Source organism: Erythrolamprus reginae, chromosome 4 (genome assembly GCF_031021105.1).
Source record: "Erythrolamprus reginae isolate rEryReg1 chromosome 4, rEryReg1.hap1, whole genome shotgun sequence".
Classification (NCBI taxonomy): domain Eukaryota; kingdom Metazoa; phylum Chordata; class Lepidosauria; order Squamata; family Dipsadidae; genus Erythrolamprus; species Erythrolamprus reginae.
Genome location: NC_091953.1, coordinates 23,503,997 through 23,524,813, shown reverse-complemented (window position 1 = coordinate 23,524,813; position 20,817 = coordinate 23,503,997). Strand labels below are relative to the sequence as shown.

At 42.9% G+C, this 20,817-nt stretch overlaps 1 protein-coding gene across 1 annotated transcript in view; it reads left to right on the top strand.

Annotated features, from left to right (window-relative positions):
* Positions 1 to 18,530, top strand: part of MIPEP (mitochondrial intermediate peptidase) — a 77,625-nt gene extending 59,095 nt beyond the window's left edge. Inside the window, exons 18-19 of the mRNA XM_070749786.1 lie at positions 2,305 to 2,378; positions 18,328 to 18,530. Of these exons, the coding sequence (XP_070605887.1) occupies positions 2,305 to 2,378; positions 18,328 to 18,425 (172 nt within the window). The 3' untranslated portion in view covers positions 18,426 to 18,530. The remainder of the gene's footprint in view (positions 1 to 2,304; positions 2,379 to 18,327) is intronic.
* The last annotated feature ends 2,287 nt before the right edge of the window (positions 18,531 to 20,817 follow it).

The following is a 20,817-nucleotide window of genomic DNA, read 5'->3' as shown; positions in this document are numbered from 1 at the left end:
TGTTCGACACCCGAGCTCAAATTCGGGATACGAGCCGAGCGTCCATTAGGTGGTGCAAGAATTCCATTCTTTCCAGTTATCTCCGGGCGAAAAGCCAAATCTAAATGCATTTGTTTGAGATACGAGATGATCGACATACGAGGTCGGCTCTGGCACGAATTAAACTCGTATGTCGAGGTACCACTGTATAGGGTGTGATAGGACTCTTTGCTGCTCAGATCTGCTGAGAAATGAGTTAAATTTGAGTGTCTCGTTCATATTATTTTGAATGTCAAGTCCATGGAGATTCTGGAAAGTTTACAAAAAACAACATACATATATCCATAAAGGTAACCCAGAAACAAAAGAATAAAATTCTCTTTAAGTTTTTTATGGAATGCAGGGAAGGAAGGGGTCAAGCAATATCTCATGAAAGTATGTGTTCTGAAAAATGAGGCAACCTTAGAGAAGACCTGTCACTGCACCTGTGCCCAAATTGGCCCTCTTAAAGTAGGGGACACACAGGCTTAGTTCTGTCAAGGTGAGCGAGCGCCTGATGCTTCCACCATATTGGATTTTATAATCTGCCAACATGGCTTTTCCCTCTGTTTTTCCTGATGAAAATAGAAATGGACTTTGTAATTATGTAGTTATACAATGGGACATCCAGTTATTGCCTTTACTTTTAAAAGCTAAAAGGAGTAAAGATTTGTGATGGCCATCAGCAATTCCCTTACTAAGAAAAGATACAGTATCTTTCGGACTATAAGACCCACCAGTGTATAAGATGCACCAAGATTTCGAAGAGATAAGTAAGAAAAAAAAGATATTCTCTAGCCAGTTATTCATATTTTGACCGTGGCCAGGATAGTTTATGCGCAAAATTGGAAAGGGGAAAATATTCCCAAAGGTGAAGAGGTAATTAAGAAAATATTGGACTGCGCCGAGATGGATATGATAACAAGAAGGTTAAATAATCAGGAGGAATCAGAATTTTATATTATTTGGAATAAGGTGTATATATGGATAAATAAGAAGGAAAATTAAATGTAAAACCTATGTGAGAATTATAAATATACTAAAATGATTTATCTTTTCTTTTTCTTTTTCTTTTTCCGTATGAAATTTTTTTATTGTAAGGTTGAGCAAAATTTCTTCTTTTCACTTAAATTAATATGTTGACTTAAGGTATTAATAATGTATTCTTTTTCAGTAAAAAAATTTGACTTCTACAACAAGAGAGGAAATTGTAACCCCTACTTTATGTTAAATGTTTGTATGTTTGTCACCTTTTATGAAAATTAATAAAGTTTTATTTTAAAAAATAATGTTTTTTTCCTCCCCAGCCCCCAGGAGCACTAAGCAGGCCTCGCAAACCCTCTGTGTGCCCCATTTTTGCGAAAAATTGGCCAATTTTCACAAAAATGGGGTATATTGTATGTATTCGGTGTATGAGAGGCACTAACATTTTCATCCCCTTTTTGTTCTGGTTCAGGCTAGTCAGATGATAGTTGAATAAATTGCTTCTCAACTTAATGTTCAAACAGTAACACTTCTATTTATTTCTTCTACTTCATTCTAGTACAATACAATTCTGTGACGCAGCAGAATTACTTTCGTTTTTTCCCATGATAAACTAGATCATTTATCTTTATAATTGCTTCACTGGCTGCTAGAAGGCTTTCCTTAATTATCAGGCCGGTTTCTGCTGATTAGAAAGACAATAAGTAGGCAATAACTCACACGATAAGACCTTCACATCCCGGAGCTCCCGGGCAGGAATCCATGTTGGGTGGATGTCAGATTGACGTAAACAGCTACTGTTTCCGTCAATTCTGGACGTGATATAATTAATTAATTAACTAACTAACTACACTCTGAAATGCATCTCAAAATTTCTTCCCACTAATTTCTTCTGACCTTTTCTGCTGCCTTCTGAATTTTGGATCAATCCATCTCAAATCCTGACAGCTGGAACTGCCTGAAGACACATCTGTCTGCAGGCTGTCACTCAAAAGCTGCTCCCCCATTTCAATTTCACCTTCATTAAAATTCTCTTCATTTCCTAAATCAGGTAAATTGACAGGTTCCATTTCACCTTCCCCCTCTGAATCTGAGCATTCTATCGGCTGACAGGGAGCACACACAACACTTTTTAAGGAGGGAAGGTGCATCTTATACTTTGAAAAATATGGTACTTATTACATTTATATCTTACTACAAAGTTTCTTGATAGTTTAGTGAGGAACCTGGAGGGAGGTGTGATACGAAGCTGAACTGGTGGTGATTGCAGATGATATTAAACAATGCTCTCTCTTCCTTCAGAGCAATGGGCGAACGTTATCGGAAAGAAATGCTGGCACATGGTGGTGGCAAAGAACCGATACTCATGGTTCAAGGTAATATAAAAGTTGTTACCCTTTCATTGCTCTTCCTCAACATACATTTAGGAATAACCATGGTTTGTAATTCAACGTGATTAAAAAAAAACCATTATGAACATTTGTTTTTAAAATTGCACATGTTATAGCCATCTATTCTTATTCTTTGGGCACTAGCTATCCCTTTTAGAAATAATATAATGACATGGCTTCAGTTACTTTTATTTAGGAATAGCATATGATAGTCCCCTAGTGTCGTTCTCATTTTTTTCTCAATTTTATAGTAATCACTAATAGTGCCATAGCAATAGCAATAGAACTTAGACGTATTTAGTCTGGAGGACAGAACGGAAAGGGGGGACATTTAAATATGTTAAAGTGTTAAATAAGGTTCAGAGGAGGGAAGTGTTTTTAATAGGAAAGTGAACACAAGAACAAGGGGACACAATCTGAGGTTAGTTGGGGGAAAGATCAGAAGCAACGTGAGAAAATATTATTATTATGCTTGGAACAAACGTCCAGGAAACATAGTTGGTAAATCCACAGTGACTGAATTTAAACATGCCTGGGATAAACATATATCCATCCTAAGATAAAATACAGGAAATCGTATAAGGGCAGACTAGATGGACCATGAGGTCTTTTTCTGCCGTCAGTCTTCTATGTTTCTATGTTTCTATGTTTCTATTTACTCACAGCTTTACAGCCCTCTCTAAACCCCCGCAATCTGGGTCCTCATTTTACTGACCTCAGAATAACAGGGTTGGAAGGGACCTTGGAGTCCAACCCAGGTCGGGGTTGCCACTCCCACTGCTACCGGTGCGCTGCGCTCGGAGTTTCGTGTCTCTGGCCTGCACATGCATCTGAGCGAGATTTTGCTTCTGCACATGCACAGGAAGCAAAAACTTGTGAGCGGGGGCAGGTGCGTGAGAGAGATTTTGGCATTTTCTTTTGCTTCCACGCATGCGCAGAAGCAAACAATTACCAAAATCTCACACACACGTGCATATCCTTTTTTGCTTCTTGCACATGTGTAGAGATTCAAAGCTGGCTGTGCAGCTCAATGTTCACTACTGGTGCAGCGTCCTTATCCACATTACTGGTCCAACCCCTTGCTTAGATAGGAAACCTTACACCACTTAAGACAAATGGTTATCCAATATCTTCTTTAAAATATCCAGTGTTGGAGCATTCACAACTTCTAGAGAAAAGTTGTTCCTCAGAAGGGTAGAAGGCTGAGTCAACTTTGAGCCACTCAGAATTGGATTCCTGAGGACTTCTGGTTTGGTCCGGGATCGCTGCGGAGGCTCCGGGGCAGGGCTCTGTCCCCGAGACTCCTTCTACCCTTCCAGAGGTCGTGGTTTGCGGTTGGATCGGGTCCGGATGGCCCGATCCTAGAACAGGGGGCTCCCCTCTGTCCAAGGAGCTACCGCCGAAGCTCCAGAGGCAAGGGATCGCCCGCAGCTTTGGACAAGGGAGAACCGATCCTTGGAATTCCAGAGGACTCGGCCATTGCGATCCATCTTCACCAGTGGGAAGCAGAAAAGTGAGAAGAAGAATTTAAGGATCTAAAAGAACAACGGAGCGGAAAGGGAATACAAAGAGAAAAGAAGAATTAAGGTAAAATTCCATTGTTACATGATAAGCTTGGAAGATTGGATTAAAGTAAAAGTTTAAAACAAAAAGGCAAAAAAGAAAGTTTGAAGAAAAAATTCATATCCTGGGGCCAAAGAACAGACGGCCAGATCTACTTTTTTCCTCTTTTCACATTAAATTGAACTTTTGAACTTGGATTAGAGTTGATTGAGATTGGATATAAAATTCATAAGTCGTATGAGAGTACTAAGAGGCATGATTTGGTAAAGCTGTAATAAGGATTGGAATTTCTACGACTTCAGAATAACGTTAAATCCCGGGCACTACTTTCTATTTGCGGAGGGATTACATTTTCTTTGTTTCGATCTTCAATTTTAAAATGGAATAAACTAACAAGTAAATTAACAGAATTGGATTCCTGAAGTGAGCAGTGAGTTAGCCCTGCAATACTGCAGCACCACAGCTCTACCTACTGCAATTGCTGGTTGTTTCTTCTTTCCTTATCAAGAGCAGGGACATAATGTCTTTTGCATAATGGCACAGTGAAGCCAGGAAGAGGGGTATAAATTCAGAAATAAAATAAATAAAAAGGCTATGTGTTGATCTCTTTACTTCTATACTCTATACCAGACCTGGGCAAGGGGCGGCCCATGGGCCGCATCCGGCCTGCCTGCTGTCTGTGATCGGCCCGCCCACTATCTGTGACCAGTCCGCAGAGGTCGGGGTCCGCTCCAGTGCGAGGACGAAAGAACTCACCGCGTCTGCCGGGAGTCTTCCGGTTCCTGCTTTCCTCAGGAAAGCAGGAACCGGAGGAGTCCCGGCAGACGCGGTGAGCTCTTTCGTCCTCGCACTGGAGCGGACCCTGATCTCCTACCAAGAGCGTCCGAGCACAGAAACCACGTAAACACTCCAGTGCAGTGACTGTGGTGTACCGTGTTGCCGTAAAGCAAACCATCCTATTCTTTTTAATATGTTTGTGAGTGACATAGGGGAAGGTCTGGTAGGGAAGGTTTGCCTATTTGCCGATGACTCTAAAGTGTGCAATAGGGTTGATATTCTTGGAGGGGTCTGTAATATGGTAAATGATTTAGATTGGTGTCGGGCGGTAGGAAAAGCAAGTTGGATGCTTGGCTGCATAGCTAGAGGTATAACAAGCAGGAAGAGGGAGATTGTGATCCCCTTATATAGAGCGCTGGTGAGACCACATTTGGAGTACTGTGTTCAGTTCTGGAGACTTCACCTACAAAAAGATATTGACAAAATTGAACGGGTCCAAAGACGGTCTACAAGAATGGTGGAAGGTCTTAAGTATAAAATGTATCAGGAAAGACTTAATGAACTCAATCTGTATAGTCTGGAGGGCAGAAGGGGAAAGGGGGGACATGATCCAAACATTTAAATATGTTAAAGGGTTAAATAAGGTTCAGGAGAGAAGTGTTTTTAATAGGAAAGTGAACACAAGAACAAGGGGACACAATCTGAAGTTAGTTGGGGGAAAGATCAAAGGCAACATGAGAAAATATTATTTTACTGAAAGAGTAGTAGATCCTTGGAACAAACTTCCAGCAGACGTGGTTGGTAAATCCACAGTAACTGAATTTAAACATGCCTGGGATAAACATATATCCATTGTAAGATAAAATACAGGAAATAGTATAAGGGCAGACTAGATGGACCATGAGGTCTTTTTCTGCCGTCAGCCTTCTATGTTTCTATTAGGGGTCTGTAGAGTGGGTCTGGGTGTTTAGGTCAGGCCAGGGTCTGGGTCTTTACAGTATTGGGTAGAACTGAGTTAATTATATTACTCCGGCCCTCTAAAACCATCCTAATTTCTCATGCGGCCCCATGGCAAAATTAATTGCCCACCCCTGCTCTATACTCAATTTCAGGTGGGTATTTTGATACCCAGAATGTTACTTACTAAGTGCAGGTTAGTTCAGTGTTTACTTAAAAAGTGTATGTCATTTAAAAGATGCAGTGGATATTTTCGGTTTGCAATTAAGCAGCAGTGAGTAGTTAACTTAGCCAAAGTAGTGGGAACAGCATAATTACAAACTTTCCAAATAACGAGATAGCCACGTTTAACTGCAATGTTTGATGAATGAAGTTTGCAGGTGGTTGAAGCTTGGGGGCAACTATTTCAAGTAGAGGCATGGTTAACAGTTAATATTTTAATATGGAAGTGGACTTCTGTGAAAGTGATAGCTAGAGTTCCTGTAGACTCGGGGTAAAGTACTATAGATTTGGAAACAATTAGCACAAAAACATTAGCTAACCAGAAAAAAATACATAGCAGCTCTGTTTTTAAAATATCCAGTGCCACACCATTTACAACAGGGGTCCCCAAACTTTTTACACAGGGGGCCAGTTTACTGTCCCTCAGACTGTTGGAGGGCCGGACTATAAAAAAAACCCTATGAACAAATCCCTATGCACACTGCACATATCTTATTTAAAGTAAAAAACAAAATGGGAACAAATACAATATTTAAAATAAGAAGTAATTAAGTAATAAAGTAATTTATACATTTTTATTAACAAGTAAATTTAAACTTAAATCAAGAAACTCCCTCCATTTCTACTTCCTTCCTTCCCTCCCTCCTTCCTCTCTACTTCTCTCTTCCCTCTCTTTTCTTCCTTCTCTCATTTGTTTCATTTTCCTCTCCCTCGTTTTCTCATTTTTCTCTTTCTCTTTTTCTCTCTCTCTCACTCTTTCCATCTATCCCCCTTTCTGTCTTCCTCTCTATCTCTCCCTCTTTCTCTCTCTGTCCCTCTCTCTTTCTCTCTCTTCTCTTTCTCTTTCTTTCTCTGTCTCTTTCACTCACTCTCTCTCCCTCTTTGTATCTCTCCCTCTTCGTTTCTCTCTCCCTCTTTCGCCCTTTTTCTCTTGCTTTCTTTCTCTCTCACTCTATTTCTATCTCTCCCTCTCTCCCTCTTTCTCTCTCACTCTATTTCTATCTCTCCCTCTTTCTCTCTCCCTCTCTATCTCTCCCTCTTTCTTTCTCACTATATTTCTATCCTTCTTTCTCTCTCACTCTCTATCTCTCCCTCTTTCTCTTGCTTTCTCTCTATCTTGCTTTCTCTCTCTCTCTCATACACCACGCTGGCAACAGAGAGAGAAAGAGAGAGCGGAGGGCAGCTTGCCAGTCCACGGCCCCCTGAATGAGCAGCTCTGCATGGCCCCAGCACTGGACTTTGCCGTCGCCTCCGCCCCGTCCGGCTCTCCAGCTAACCCCCTGAATTCACCCGAACGGAGGCGGCAGCGGTTTCAAAGGACCAACATACGGTCCTTCATGGTGCTGCGTTGCTAAAGCCTCCAAACTCCGCTGCTGTCCTTAGGCATTGTTACTTCTAAGCTGCGCTGAGAGAGAGAGCGAGAGCGGAGAGTACCGGACTTCACCGTTGCCTCCGCCCCCGCCCGGCTCTCCAGCTAAGAGGCAGCAATCACGTCCACCCCTTCGCCCTCCACGGTGCCCACGCCCAGCCCCACGCCGCCTCCGGGTAGCGCGCCCGAGCTCTTCCTGCAGGAACGGGTGGTGGGGTGGAAGTGGTTGGACTTATCTACACGCGCGCCTGCTGATTGGGAAGAGAGGGAAAAAAATCTGCGCCTCCAAAGAGGGGAGAGGGGGAAGAAAGAAAAAAAGAGTTCCAACTTGGCGGAAGGCGGAGGGGAGAACCGAGCGTGCTGCAGCAAGTTTGCTTGGCTTTCTGGGGCTTTTTTTTTTCTCCCCTTCCACCACCCCTGTCTGAATGTCGTTTGCCGCTTAGGAGTGACCCTCTCTCGGGCTTGTTGTGGATGTGGCGTGGATGAGGGGGAAAGCCCGACTGCCCGGAAAAGCACATTTGGAAAGTCTCTGTGGAGAGCCAAAATCCCAACGAAGCTTCTTTTTTCTTCAGTAGTCGGTAAGGAGGCGAAGAAGAGGTTGAACTGGTTTTGCTAATTCACGCTTACGGCTTTCCCCCTCATCCGCGCCGCATCCACAACAAGCCCGAGAGAGGGTCACTCCTAAGCGGCAAACGACATTCAGACAGGGGTGGTGGAAGGGGAGGAAAAAAAGCCCCAGAAAGCCAAGCAAACTTGCTGCAGCACGCTCGGTTCTCCCCTCCGCCTTCCGCCAAGTTGGAACTCTTTTTTCTTTCTCCCCCCCCCTCCCCTCTTTGGAGGCGCAGATTCCCCCCCCTCTTCCCAATCAGCAGGCGCGCGTGTACATAAGTCCAATCGCTTCCACCCCACCACCCGTTCCTGCAGGAAGAGGTTAGCGCGCTACCAGGAGGAGGAGGTGGTGGTGGCCTGGGGCCGGGCGCTGGGCGCCATGGAGGGCAAAGGGGTGGACTCTTTGCTGGAGAGCCGGACCGGGGGCAGAGGCGACGGCGAAGTCCGGTGCTGGGGCCATGCGGGGCCGCTCATCCAGGGGGCCGTGGACCGGCAAGCCGCCCTCCACGCTCTCTCTCTTTCTCTCTCAGCGCAGCTGAGGTAACAGTGCCCGGGGACAACAGCGGAGCTCAGAGGCTGCAGCAACGCAGCGCCGAGAAGGACCAGGTCCCTTGAAGCCGCCGCTGCCTCCATTCGGGCAAATTCAGGGGGGTTCCTGAATCTCCCGTCCATTCACCGCGGAGGATGAGGTGAGGAGGAGACGGTGCAGAGGCAAGGGGCGGGGAGGAAAGCAGGCCTGCAAGGGGCCAATTGCAGGCCCGCTTTCCTCCCCGCCCCTTGCCTCTGCACCGTCTCCTCCTCACCTCATCCTCCGCGGTGAATGGATGGGAGATTCGAGAGCTTATTATATCTATTGATAAAATCTCGTGTGCTCCCTGCGGGCCGGATAAATTGCCTCAGCGGGCCGCATCCGGCCCGCGGGCCGTAGTTTGGGGACCGCTGATTTACAACATATCCCCAAAAGGAGTGTGTTGTTGCAATCATTTCACCATTGGGGCTCAGACAGGAATTATGAAGAATAAATTCTCCCCTCTGCCCACAAGATATGATGATATAGAAACATAGAAGATTGTGGCAGAAAAAGACCTCATGGTCCATCTAGTCTGCCCTTATACTATTTCCTTTATTTTATCTTACAATGGATATATGTTTATCCCAGGCATGCTTAAATTCAGTTACTATTTCAAATTCAGATATGACCCTTATTTGTATTTGACGGAAATACTTCTTTTCATGAGAAAAAGGATTTTGAGTACTGTAGGTTTCCATTCTTTGACCTTATTGTATCATTTTAGTCTTGAGAAAACATGTAATAAAAGAGTACTTTATTTTTTTTTAATGTAAAGGGTCAAAAAAGAATAATAGGGGAACTGTCCATTAAGTTTGGTATGTTTGGGGGATGTGGGTGGTTTGGGTTATAGACCAGGGGTCCTCAAACTTGGCAACTTTAAGACTTGTGGACTTCAACTCCCAGAATTGTTCATTGAGTTACCATTAGCAAGGTGTATATTTCACGTAATTATACTTGTGTTTCACCAAAACTAGCAAGAACTCCTCTATTATAAACTTCCAAGTTGTGTTGAGATCTTCTCCCAACGTTTCTTCTTTCTTTGTGGGGGCCACTATTTGTTCTGTCGGGCTCTCTGGTAGAATCCTCCCAAAAATTCACAGGTACAAATTTCAGACACACACACGGTTGAAAATTCAAAACAATGTTCTTTATAATGAAAATTCATTTAAACCAAGCCTTCTTTTGGTATAGCAAAGAGCACTCGTCTCCAAACAAACTGGTAATTTGTACAAGTCCCTTATCAGTTCTGTGATACTTAGCTTGCAGCTGTGAGGCAATTCACAGTCCTTCTTCTTTCACAAAGTGACACACACTTTGCTCTGGTTTAGTTTCAAAGCGGGGGGAAATCACACACAAAAGGTCAAAGTCAGTAAAGCAGTCATGAAACACAACGATCAATAATCCTCCACAATGGCCAAACCCACAGGCTGCTATTTATAGCAGCCTCACTAATTACCACAGCCCCACCCAACCACAGGTGGCCTCATTTTCTTTGATAATAATCTGTCAGTTGTTGTTGCCTATGCATCACTCTCCGCATGCGTGGCTGTATCATTAACTCTTGTTCTGAATCCAAGGAGGAGCTAGATAATTGATCTCCTTCTGAGCTGTCTGCCCCACTCTCCTCCTCCCTGTCACTCATGTCTTCTTGGTCAGAGGAGCCTTCATCAGCAGATTCCACCGGGGGCAAAACAGGCCTGCAGCATGTGGATGTCTCCCCCACATCCACAATCCTTGGGGCAGGAGCACAACACTATTGTACGTACAAAAATGCACATTCAAGCTCGTTGACTCTTGTAGATACATATTAAAGGCTTCATGGAAAATTTCACTTTGGCTAAAAGCATTCTGTAGTATTACTAGAAGGAGAAGAAGAATTGGAGAAAGAAAACCAAATATCTGAGGCATATTGAGCGATTTTACTAGGTACTACTACTCTAAATTGTGTACTAAGGTTATATTTATGTTGGCAGTTCTAAAGGAATGGTTCACATCAGAGAGAATCAGTGTTTCTGTAAAGTTTGTTTCTCTAATGTTAAACAATATCGGAATTTTCCTAATGTAACTTTTTAAAATGTTAATGACACAAGAAAGGCATATCTCTCTCTCTCTCTCTCTCTCTCTATCTCTCTCTCTCTCTCTCTCTCTGTGTGTGTGTGTGTGTGTGTTAGTCTGTATCTTTTCCTTTTATATATAAAAGAGCAGATGTTCTGAATCATCATTGATTGTTTAAACTACAAAGACCAGTGCATCGTTTCCAAGCATTCTCTGCTTTAAAAAAAAGAGGACAGAAACAATTTAAATTACAGTTGAACTTAAATTGCAGTTGGAAAAATACTATCTCTGGACTAGATGCAACCAAATTTGAGGAAAATATTCTATAAACTATCGAAGTAGTTGACTTTTTCTTAGTGTTATGTGATACGTACACTGCTCAAAAAGATAAAGGGAACACTTAAACGACACAATATAACTCCAAGTAAATCAAAGTTCTGTGAAATCAGACTGTCCACTGATTGACAATCAATTTCACATGCTGCTATGCACATTCAACTTTGTACAGAACAAAGTAGCCAATGAGAATATTTCATTCATTCAGATCTAGGATGTGTTGTTTGAGTGTTCCCTTTATTTATTTTTTTGAGCAGTGTATTAGTCATAGGCAGATGCAGTGACAAAACGCACACCTCAACCGCAAATTATGCCTCTTAGGTTATAAATATAAAAGAATGGAGATTACATCACAGATGTCACAACACACCAGTCATCATATCACTGAGATTAGGAGAGATACCGACAGCATTAGTGTGAAGGCTGTTTTAAATAAACTCTGCCCACATTTGGCATGACTAAGAATGATCCAAGCCAGGTAGCAATTAATGCAAAGAAAATTGGTGCGACAGCATTCAGGTTGGCTGTTCTATTCTGAAAGTGTCTTTGCTGATCCCGCTAGCCTGTTTTGTTTATGAGAAAGCCCTATTTTGTCCAAAAAAGGCAGCCCTGTAAATGTTCTTTGTAAGTTACTGTTCTGTCGGGCTCTCTGGTAGACTCCTCCCCAAAATTCACAGGTACAAATTTAAGACACACACACGTTTGAAAATTCAAAACAATGTTCTTTATAATGAAAATTCACTTAAACTAAGCCCTCTTTTGGTATAGCAAAGAGCACTCGTCTCCAAACAAACTGGTAATTTGTACAAGTCCCTTATCAGTTCTGTGATACTTAGTTTGCAGCTGTGAGGCAATTCACAGTCCTTCTTTCACAAAGTGAAACATACTTTGCTCTGGTTTAGTTTCAAAGCAGGGAAAAATCAGCACACAAAAGGTCAAAGTCAGTAAAGCAGTCACGAAACCCAACGATCAGATAATCCTCCACAATGGCCAAACCCACAGGCTGCTATTTATAGCAGCCTCACTAATCAGCACAGCCCCACCCAACCACAGGTGGCCTCATTTTCTTTGATAATAATCTCTCCGTTGTTGTTGCCTATGCATCACTCTCCGCATGCGTGGCTGTATCATTAACTCTTGTTCTGAATCCAAGGAGGAGCTAGATAATTGATCTCCTTCTGAGCTGTCTGCCACACTCTCCTCCTCCCTGTCACTCATGTCTTCTTGCTCAGAGGAGCCTTCATCATCAGATTCCACCAGGGGCAAAACAGGCCTGCAGCATGTGGATGTCTCCCCCACATCCACAGTCCTTGGGGCAGGAGCTGGGCCAGAGCTAACCACAACAGTCGCCATATTTTTCGAAGTATAAGACGCACCGGAGCATAAGACTCATCTTAGTTTTGGGGGAGGAAAATAGGGAAAAGAATCTGCTTACCAGATATTCCTCTGGCTAGCGTCCTTAGTCTGGTCAGCTTCAGCACATTATTTTATCCCATAGGGAGGGGGGGTAGGTTTTTAAAAAAACCTTATTCAAAGAGAGTAACAATAAAAGAGCTTGCAAGCCAGTAAGAGCTGGGAACATCATAAGCAGCTGTTTAGGGCTGGAAAGAAACATTCGGAGCAAGTAGAGCAATGAAAAAAAAAACCCTGCAATATTCCCCTTGTGATCAAATTGAGGGATTTGGCAACTGACAAGTATTCATGTGAATCACCCGTTGTAATCTTCCCAGGCAACTTCAGATAAGTAAGTCAAGGGGGAAGCCTTAACGATGTGATTTACTTAACAACTGCAGCAAAAAGGTCATAATATGAGGGAGAACTCACTTTACTGCCTTGCTTAGCATGGAAATTTTAGGCTCAATTGTGGTCATCAGTTGATGACAATGTCTATATCGGGATCATTTATTTGTTTGTTTACACTTACTTACTTACTTACTTACTTACTTACTTACTTACTTACTTACTTACTTACTTACTTACTTACTTACTTACTTATTGGATTTGTATGCCGCCCCTCTCTGCAGACTCGGGGCGGCTAACAACAGTAATAAAACAGTATATGACAATAATCCAATACTAAAAACAGTTAAAAACCCATTATATAAAAACCAATCATACAGACAGACAGACCATGCATAAAATTGTAAGGCCTAGGGGGAAAGAGTATCTCAGTTCCCCCATGCTTGGCGGCAGAGGTGGGTTTTAAGCAGCTTACGAAAGGCAAGGAGGGTGGGGGCAATTCTGATCTCTGGGGGGAGTTGCTTCCAGAGGGCCGGGGCCACCACAGAGAAGGCTCTTCCCCTGGGTCCTGCCAAGCGACATTGTTTGGTTGACGGGACCCGGAGAAGACCCACTCTGTGGGACCTAACTGGTCGCTGGGATTCGTGCAGCAGAAGGCGGTCCCTGAGGTACTCTGGTCCGGTGCCATGAAGGGCTTTATAGGTCATAACCAACATTTTGAATTGTGACCGGAAACTGATCGGCAACCAATGCAGACTGCGGAGTGTTGGTGTAACATGGGCATATTTGGGAAAGCGCATGACTGCTCTTGCAGCTGCATTCTGCATAATCTGAAGTTTCCGAACACTTTTCAAAGGTAGCCCCATGTAGAGAGCGTTACAGTAGTCGAGCCTCGAGGTGATGAGGGCATGAGTGACTGTGAGCAATGACTCCCTGTCCGAATAGGGTCGCAACTGGTGCACCAGGCAAACCTGGGCGAACGCCCCCCTCGCCACAGCTGAAAGATGTTTCTTTAATGTGAGCTGTGGATCGAGGAGGACGCCCAAGTTGCGAACCCTCTCTGAGGGGGTCAATGATTCTCCCCCCAGGGTAATGGATGGACAGATGGGATTGTCCTTGGGAGGCAAAACTCACAGCCTCTCCGTCTTGTCTGGGTTGAGTTTGAGTTTGTTGACACCCATCCAGGCCCCAACAGCCTACAGGCACCGGCACATCACTTCCACTGCTTCGTTGACTGGACATCATCAATGTATCAAGGAGCAAACTAGCTTTTCTTGAAGTGGGAAATGAAGCAAAGTATTGCAGATTACTTATATAAATGGCAGGAAACCAGTGCGAGTAGATGAACCTGTGTACTTTGGCGGGATGTTTACAGAAGATGAGAAACAGATTGAAAACTATGTGATGCCCAGATGTTGGTAGCAAGGATGTGGGTGGTGTAGAAAAGAATGAATGTTTGCCAGAAGAAATGAAAATAGCTGTGTATAAGAATGTACTTCTGTCCACTTAGTCATACCGAAGAGTGGAATATGTCAAGAGGAACATAAATGTTGAATGCAGTGGGATGAGGTTTTCATGGTGTTCAGTTCTGGAGACCTCACCTACAAAAAGATATTGACAAAATTGAACGGGTCCAAAGACGGGCTACAAGAATGGTGGACGGTCTTAAGCATAAAAAGTATCAGGAAAGACTTAATGAACTCAATCTGTATAGTCTGGAGCAGTGTTTCCCAACCTTTTTTGAGCCGCGGCACATTATTCGTATTTTCAAAATCCTGGGGAACACTGAAAGGGGGGGGGGGGGCGGGCTAAAGAAAAGTTTGGACAAAAAACCCCTCTCTCTTCCTCCCTTTCGCTCTATTTCTCCCTCTTTCTCTCTTTTCCTTCCTTCCCTTCATTCTCTCTCCATCCCTCTTTCTTTCTTTCTTCCTCTCTTTTTTGCTCTCTTTCTCTCTCCCTCCTTCCCTTCCTCTATGTCTTTCTCTCTCCCTTGCTCTCTCTCTCTGTCTCTCTTGCTATCTCTTTCTTGCTTTTTTCTCTCTCTCTTGCTCTCTCTCTCTCTTTCACTGTCTTGCTATATGTCTCTTTCTTTCTCTTTGCCTCTCTTGCTATCTCTCTTTCTCTCTCTGTCTCTCTTGCTATGTCTCTCTTTCTTTCTCTTTCTCTCTCTCTCTGTGCCTCTCTTGCTAAGTCTCTCCTTTTCTCTTGCTATGTCTCTCTTTCTTTTTCTCTCTCTCTGCCTCTCTTGCTATGTCTCTCTTTCTCTCTCTCTTTCTCTATCTCTCTTTCTCTGCCTCTCTTGCTGTCTCTCTTTCTTGCTCTGTCTCTCTTTCTCTGCCTCTCTTGCTATGTCTCTCTTTCTCTCTCTCTCTCAGCTGACTGCAAGCAGGAGCCCTGACGGCGGCAGCTGGACGTGGTGCTGGACACCGTATATGCCAGGCACGCAGCGCCAGCATGTACGACGTCCAGCAGCACGTCCAACCGCCACCGTCAGGGCTCCCACTTGCAGTCAGCTGAGAGAGAGAGAGAGAGCGATCCCTCTCGCTGCCGCCATCTCCCCCGACTGCCTGCGGCCGCTGCGGCCACCCCCCCCCGCTCCCATCGAACACTTGCCGTCTCGAGAGAGAGAGAGAGCGATCCCTCTCGCCGCCGCCATCTCCCCCGACTGCCTGCGGCTGCTGCGCCCCCCCCCTCGCTGCGGCCATCTCCCCCGACTGCCTGCGGCCGCTGCGGCCACCCCCCCCGCTCCCATCGGACACTTGCCGTCGAGAGAGAGAGAGAGCGATCCCTCTCGCCGCCGCCATCTCCCCCGACTGCCTGCGGCCGCTGCGGGCCACCCCCGCTCCCATCGGACACTTGCCGTCGAGAGAGAGAGCGAGCGAGCGATCCCTCTCGCCGCCGCCATCTCCCCCGACTGCCTGCGGCCGCTGCGGCCCCCCCCCCCCGCTCCCATCGGACACTTGCCGTCGACGCCAGAGGAGCTCCAGCTGGGTTGGGCGCTGCCGGTACTTCCGTCCTGGGGCTCCCGCTCGCAGCTGTCCCCCGCCTCCTGCTCGATGCCGCGGTTTTCGGCGCTCTCCTGCTGGGCCCCAAAGAAAGAAGGCGGGAAAAAGGTGCACGGAGCTCTCCTTCTTCCTGCCTTCCTTCTTTGGGGCCCAGCAGGAGAGCGCCGAAAACCACGGCATCGAGCAGGAGGCAGGGGACAGCTGCGAGCGGGAGCCCCAGGACGGAAGTACCGGCAGCGCCCCGCCCAGCTGAAGCTTGGCGGCACACCTGGCCATGTCTCACGGCACACCAGTGTGCCGCGGCATACCGGTTGGGAAACGCTGGTCTGGAGGACAGAAGGAAAAGGGGGGACATGATCGAAACATTTAAATATGTTAAAGGGTTAAATAAGGTTCAGGAGGGAAGTGTTTTTAATAGGAAAGTGAACACAAGAACAAGGGGACACAATCTGAAGTTAGTTGGGGGAAAGATCAAAAGCAACGTGAAAAAATATTATTTTACTGAAAGTGTTGTAGATCCTTGGAACAAACTTCCAGCAGACGTGGTTGGTAAATCCACAGTAATTGAATTTAAACATGCCTGGGATAAACATATATCCATTGTAAGATAAAATATAGGAAATAGTATAAGGGCAGACTAGATGGACCATGAGGTCTTTTTCTGCCGTCAGTTTTCTATGTTTCTATGTTTCTAAAACAAGAACCGATAGGTTAAGAATGAATCGATTGATTGAATACAAAAGCAACTGATGAGCACAAAAGAACTATTGAAGTGGTTAGTTCTCCTATGAACATGAATGAGGATTGCAGATCTGTATGGTATTTCTAAACGTTTTCTTTATTGGTTTTTTTTCAATCTAATATTTTTAAGCCCAGAAAAGGCATAACTTATTTTAAAGAATTATTGTCAGGTCTCCACCTGCCCGCCTGATTTAATAGTTAAGGTCTACTCCATGTCCCTTCCATGAAACAATGTCATCTTTTTTAAAAATTAAAAATAAATGTTATTTAAATACATATACAGTGTTCCCTCGATTTTCGTGGGTTCGAACTTCGCGAATAGCCTATACCACGGTTTTTCAAAAAATATTAATTAAAAAATACTTCGCGGTTTTTTTTCTATACTACGGTTTCGTCATCGCCAAACTAATAATTTTTGCAGATAAATAACAAAAAAATTAATTATTGTTAATAAATAATTATGTTTATAAATATCAGGATAACTGTGTCTTATTCAATGGTGAGTACCAGTAATAATGGTGAGTAAATGGTTTTTAAGGGAATGGGAAATGGTAATTTAGGGGTTTAAAGTGTTAAGGGATGGCTTGTGATACTGTCCATAGCCAAAAATGGTGTATTTACTTCCGCATCTCTGCTTCGCGGAAATTCGACTTTCATGGGCAGTCTCAGAATGCATCCCCTGCAAAAATCAAGGGATCACTGTATACACACTGTTAGAACCGTTATATGGATTTGCTACACATTCGTCCAATTTTCTTTTTAAATATTTTTGTTTTGTTCTATGTGTTGTGTGTGAAACAATGTCATCTTGTTGGATTTAGGAGTCATGCCTTCTTTGTGGTAGTTCTCCCTCTGTAGAAGAGCATGTCTCTGAAAATAATGGAATGGATGGTCCCAACATTCTTAGTTTTTCACAACACAAAGTCTTTAAAAAATACATCTCATTCTCCAGATGTTTGAGCTATACTAGTTAATGTTGCCTCACTGTAAATTGGAATTGCTGTTTGTGATTTTAGTCATTTACAATTTGGTTTGTTGAAACTGTCGTTTTAAACTTTGCATGCTGTCTAGAGTTAGGGCCATGAGTCTTCGGAGATGGGCGGCATATAAGCATAGTTCCCTCTAAGCTGAGCAGTGAGCAATCACTCACTTAAAAATCATCATCAACTCAGAGTTTTCCAAACCTGCCCAGAAGCCGAGAGGGAAAGAGTGAGAGGGAAGGAGAGAGAGAGGAAGAGAGGAAGAGAGAGAAACAGATAGAAAAAACAGAGGAAGGAAAAGAGAAAGAAAAAGAATGGGAGTAAGGAAGAGAGAAAGAAAATCAAAATCTAGTTTGAAACTAGCTCAACTATTTAAGTGGCATTTTGATATTGATAGAGTTGCCCTATTATGAGCTCACTGTTATAGACACACAGTACAGTATTTTACTTTGAAATTCTCTGAGGCAAAACAGGGTGGGTTTTTTATTTATTTGTTTGTTTGTTTGTTTGTTTGTTTATTTATTATTTCTGTGCCGCCCAGTCCCGAAGGGACTGCTGCTCAGACACTATACTTTTCCGCCCACCCCCCCAAAAAATTAGAGGGAACACTGCATATAAGTCCAATTAAATAAATAAGGAGGGATAGAAATCAGGAGAGAGGGATGGAGAAATGACATCGAATCTAAAGCCCACTTTCCAGATTTCGCTAGAAAATTGTATTGCAAGATAAATATATGGAGGAAGAATGAATAGATCAAGAGAAAAGAAAGAATTATATTTTCTTAACGTTTCTTTTGAAAATAGTAGATTTTACTCTTTGTTGCTATTTGGGGGAGAAAAGTGCTGATTGTTGATAATTTGGCATTTCCAATTCAGTTCCTTGTTTTAAGGCAGAAGACCTGGGCAGCTGTGATGGGACCTATTCTACTTTCAGTTATGGTTAATTTTTATCAGGTGTTTAGAGTCAACATTCAATTCATTCTAAATGTCTCCCTTTGATATTTCCTAGGTATGCTACAGAAGCAACCAACAGTGGAAGATTTTGTGGAAGCTCTTGTAACAGACTTGGATCAAGACTTTGAAACATTCTTTATGGATTCTGAATAACAGAAAAGAATATTCTGAAAGTTTTTGAATGTATTGACAGTGTACATAGAAGTTAGCATTTGTTAAAAAATGTATATCAAATAAATGCTTTACTTGAAAAGTAAAGTGGTGGGGTTTTTTCTTTATAGAAAGATAAGAACTTAAACATGTGCAGCATTCACATATTTGGGATTATTTTTCTTTGAATATATGTATACTAAAATAATAACTTCCCCCACATATGTTCAGAAAAAGACAAATTATATGTCCTCAGTACAAACAGGTTACATACATGCCCATCAGCAACATACCATCTGTTGTGTGTACTTCCTTGCAGTGTAAGGAGTTTTTAGATTTGGATGATGAATGGGATTTAGAGATCATAAATCTCCCTGCTCTACCAACAGTTAGCAATGCTAGTGAAGACCACGGAGCTAATGACATAGACATGAGTTTGAGTTACTCAAATGGGGGAGATCACAGATGGAGGGATGCTCGTTTCAGAAGGTTTCAGAAATGCTGGTAAGTAAAAGGGAGGAGATATTAGAGAGTAATTAATTAATTAAAGAGAAACACCTTTCAGCTGTGGCAAGGGGGGCGTTCGCCCAGGTTCGCCTGGTGCACCAGTTGCGGCCCTATTTGGACCGGGAGTCATTGCTTACAGTCACTCATGCCCTCATCACCTCGAGGCTCGACTACTGTAATGCTCTCTACATGGGGCTACCTTTGAAAAATGTTCGGAAACTTCAGATTGTGCAGAATGCAGCTGCGAAAGCAATCATGAGCTTTCCCAAATATGCCCATGTTACAACAACACTCCGCAGTCTGCATTGGTTGCCGATCAGTTTCCGGTCACAATTCAAAGTATTGGTTATGACCTATAAAGCCCTTCATGCCTTTCGTAAACTACTTAAAACCCATCTCTGCCGCCAGGCATGGGGGAATTGAGATGCTCTTTCCCCCTAGGCCTTTACAATTTCATGTATGGTATGTCTGTATGTATGTTTGGTTTTTTATATTAATGGGTTTTTTAATCATTTTTAGTATTTATTGGATTATTATTGTACATTGTTTTATTATTGGTGTTAGCCGCCCGGAGTCTCCGGAGAGGGGCGGCATACAAATCCAATAAATAAATAAAATAAATAATGAATTACTTCACATCCGGGTGTAAAACGGAAGAGACGCTGAATTAGTTTAATCTTGCAAAATATGAATGGCTGCGTCCGGATCTTGTTCCGAAGCGTAAGGTATCATTTGTGATTTATTACTTGTTTCTTTATGACTCCTGGCTAGCCATAATTAGTCATAAATTTTAGAATGACTTGTAGAATGTCTTTTATGTTATTGCCAAGCTTATCTACTTGTCTACTTGGATGTGCTTCTTACATCCACTTTTAAATTCAGTCAACATTTATTCTTCTCTTATCACATGCATTTCTTCCTGAAGTATCCCATTCCTGCTACGTTGAGCTTCCTATTATGTTCCTCAACTCTCACATAACTGCCACATAACAGGGAGCGACTGATTTCCTTTAATGCAGCTTTGGACAAACGTTGACTTCTCTGAACTTTTGCATGCCTTAACTTTCCCCCAGCTGCTTTGCCATTTATCACAAGATTGAATCACTAACATGAAAGCATTCAGATTCCCAAGTTGCCAAAAGACCTTCTTGTGGGATTGGCAGTGGAACTTATAAATTAGGGAAGATTATTACACTAAGAACGGCAGTGGAAAATATATAGATTAGGGAAGAATATTACTATATTGGGATTTCTAATGGAAGATACTTTTCTTGAAAAATAATATAATAATATGCTATATAATGATTTTGACTTGTTAAAGTAGAAATGATATACCGGTATAATGAAAGGAATGAAGCGAGTAGGAAGTATATTTTAAATCTTTAATAACAACCCTTCCTCCTATGTATATTGATATTGTTATAATTAGACTAAAATATGATGTGAACGGTATTTTTTTTCTTTTCTTTCCTTCCTGGGATCTAAAGAGAAGTAAATTTGGAAAGCTCTTCTGTTAAGGGTAGCTAGATAAAATGAGGGTTTAAAAAGCAGGAATGAGTTTAGTAAGAATACAAGAAATGCACAACAGCATACTTTTGGAAAACAGCAAATAGCCAAGAGAAATTTAGATAGCTAATAACATTTTGAATTCAAATGAAGGCGAAAAATAATATCTGAAATCTGGATGATAGTACAGTTTTCCCTCAATTTTTGCGGGTCCGAACTTCGCGAAAAGTCTATACCACGTTTTTTCAAAAAATATTATTAAAAAAATACTCTCTGGTTTTTTTGCACACCAAGGTTTTTCTGGGGCTGACCGATGTACAATAATGTGCGTTTTAACTCTCCTCCTCCCTTCCACCTCAGCCATCCTGCTTCTTTAAATAAA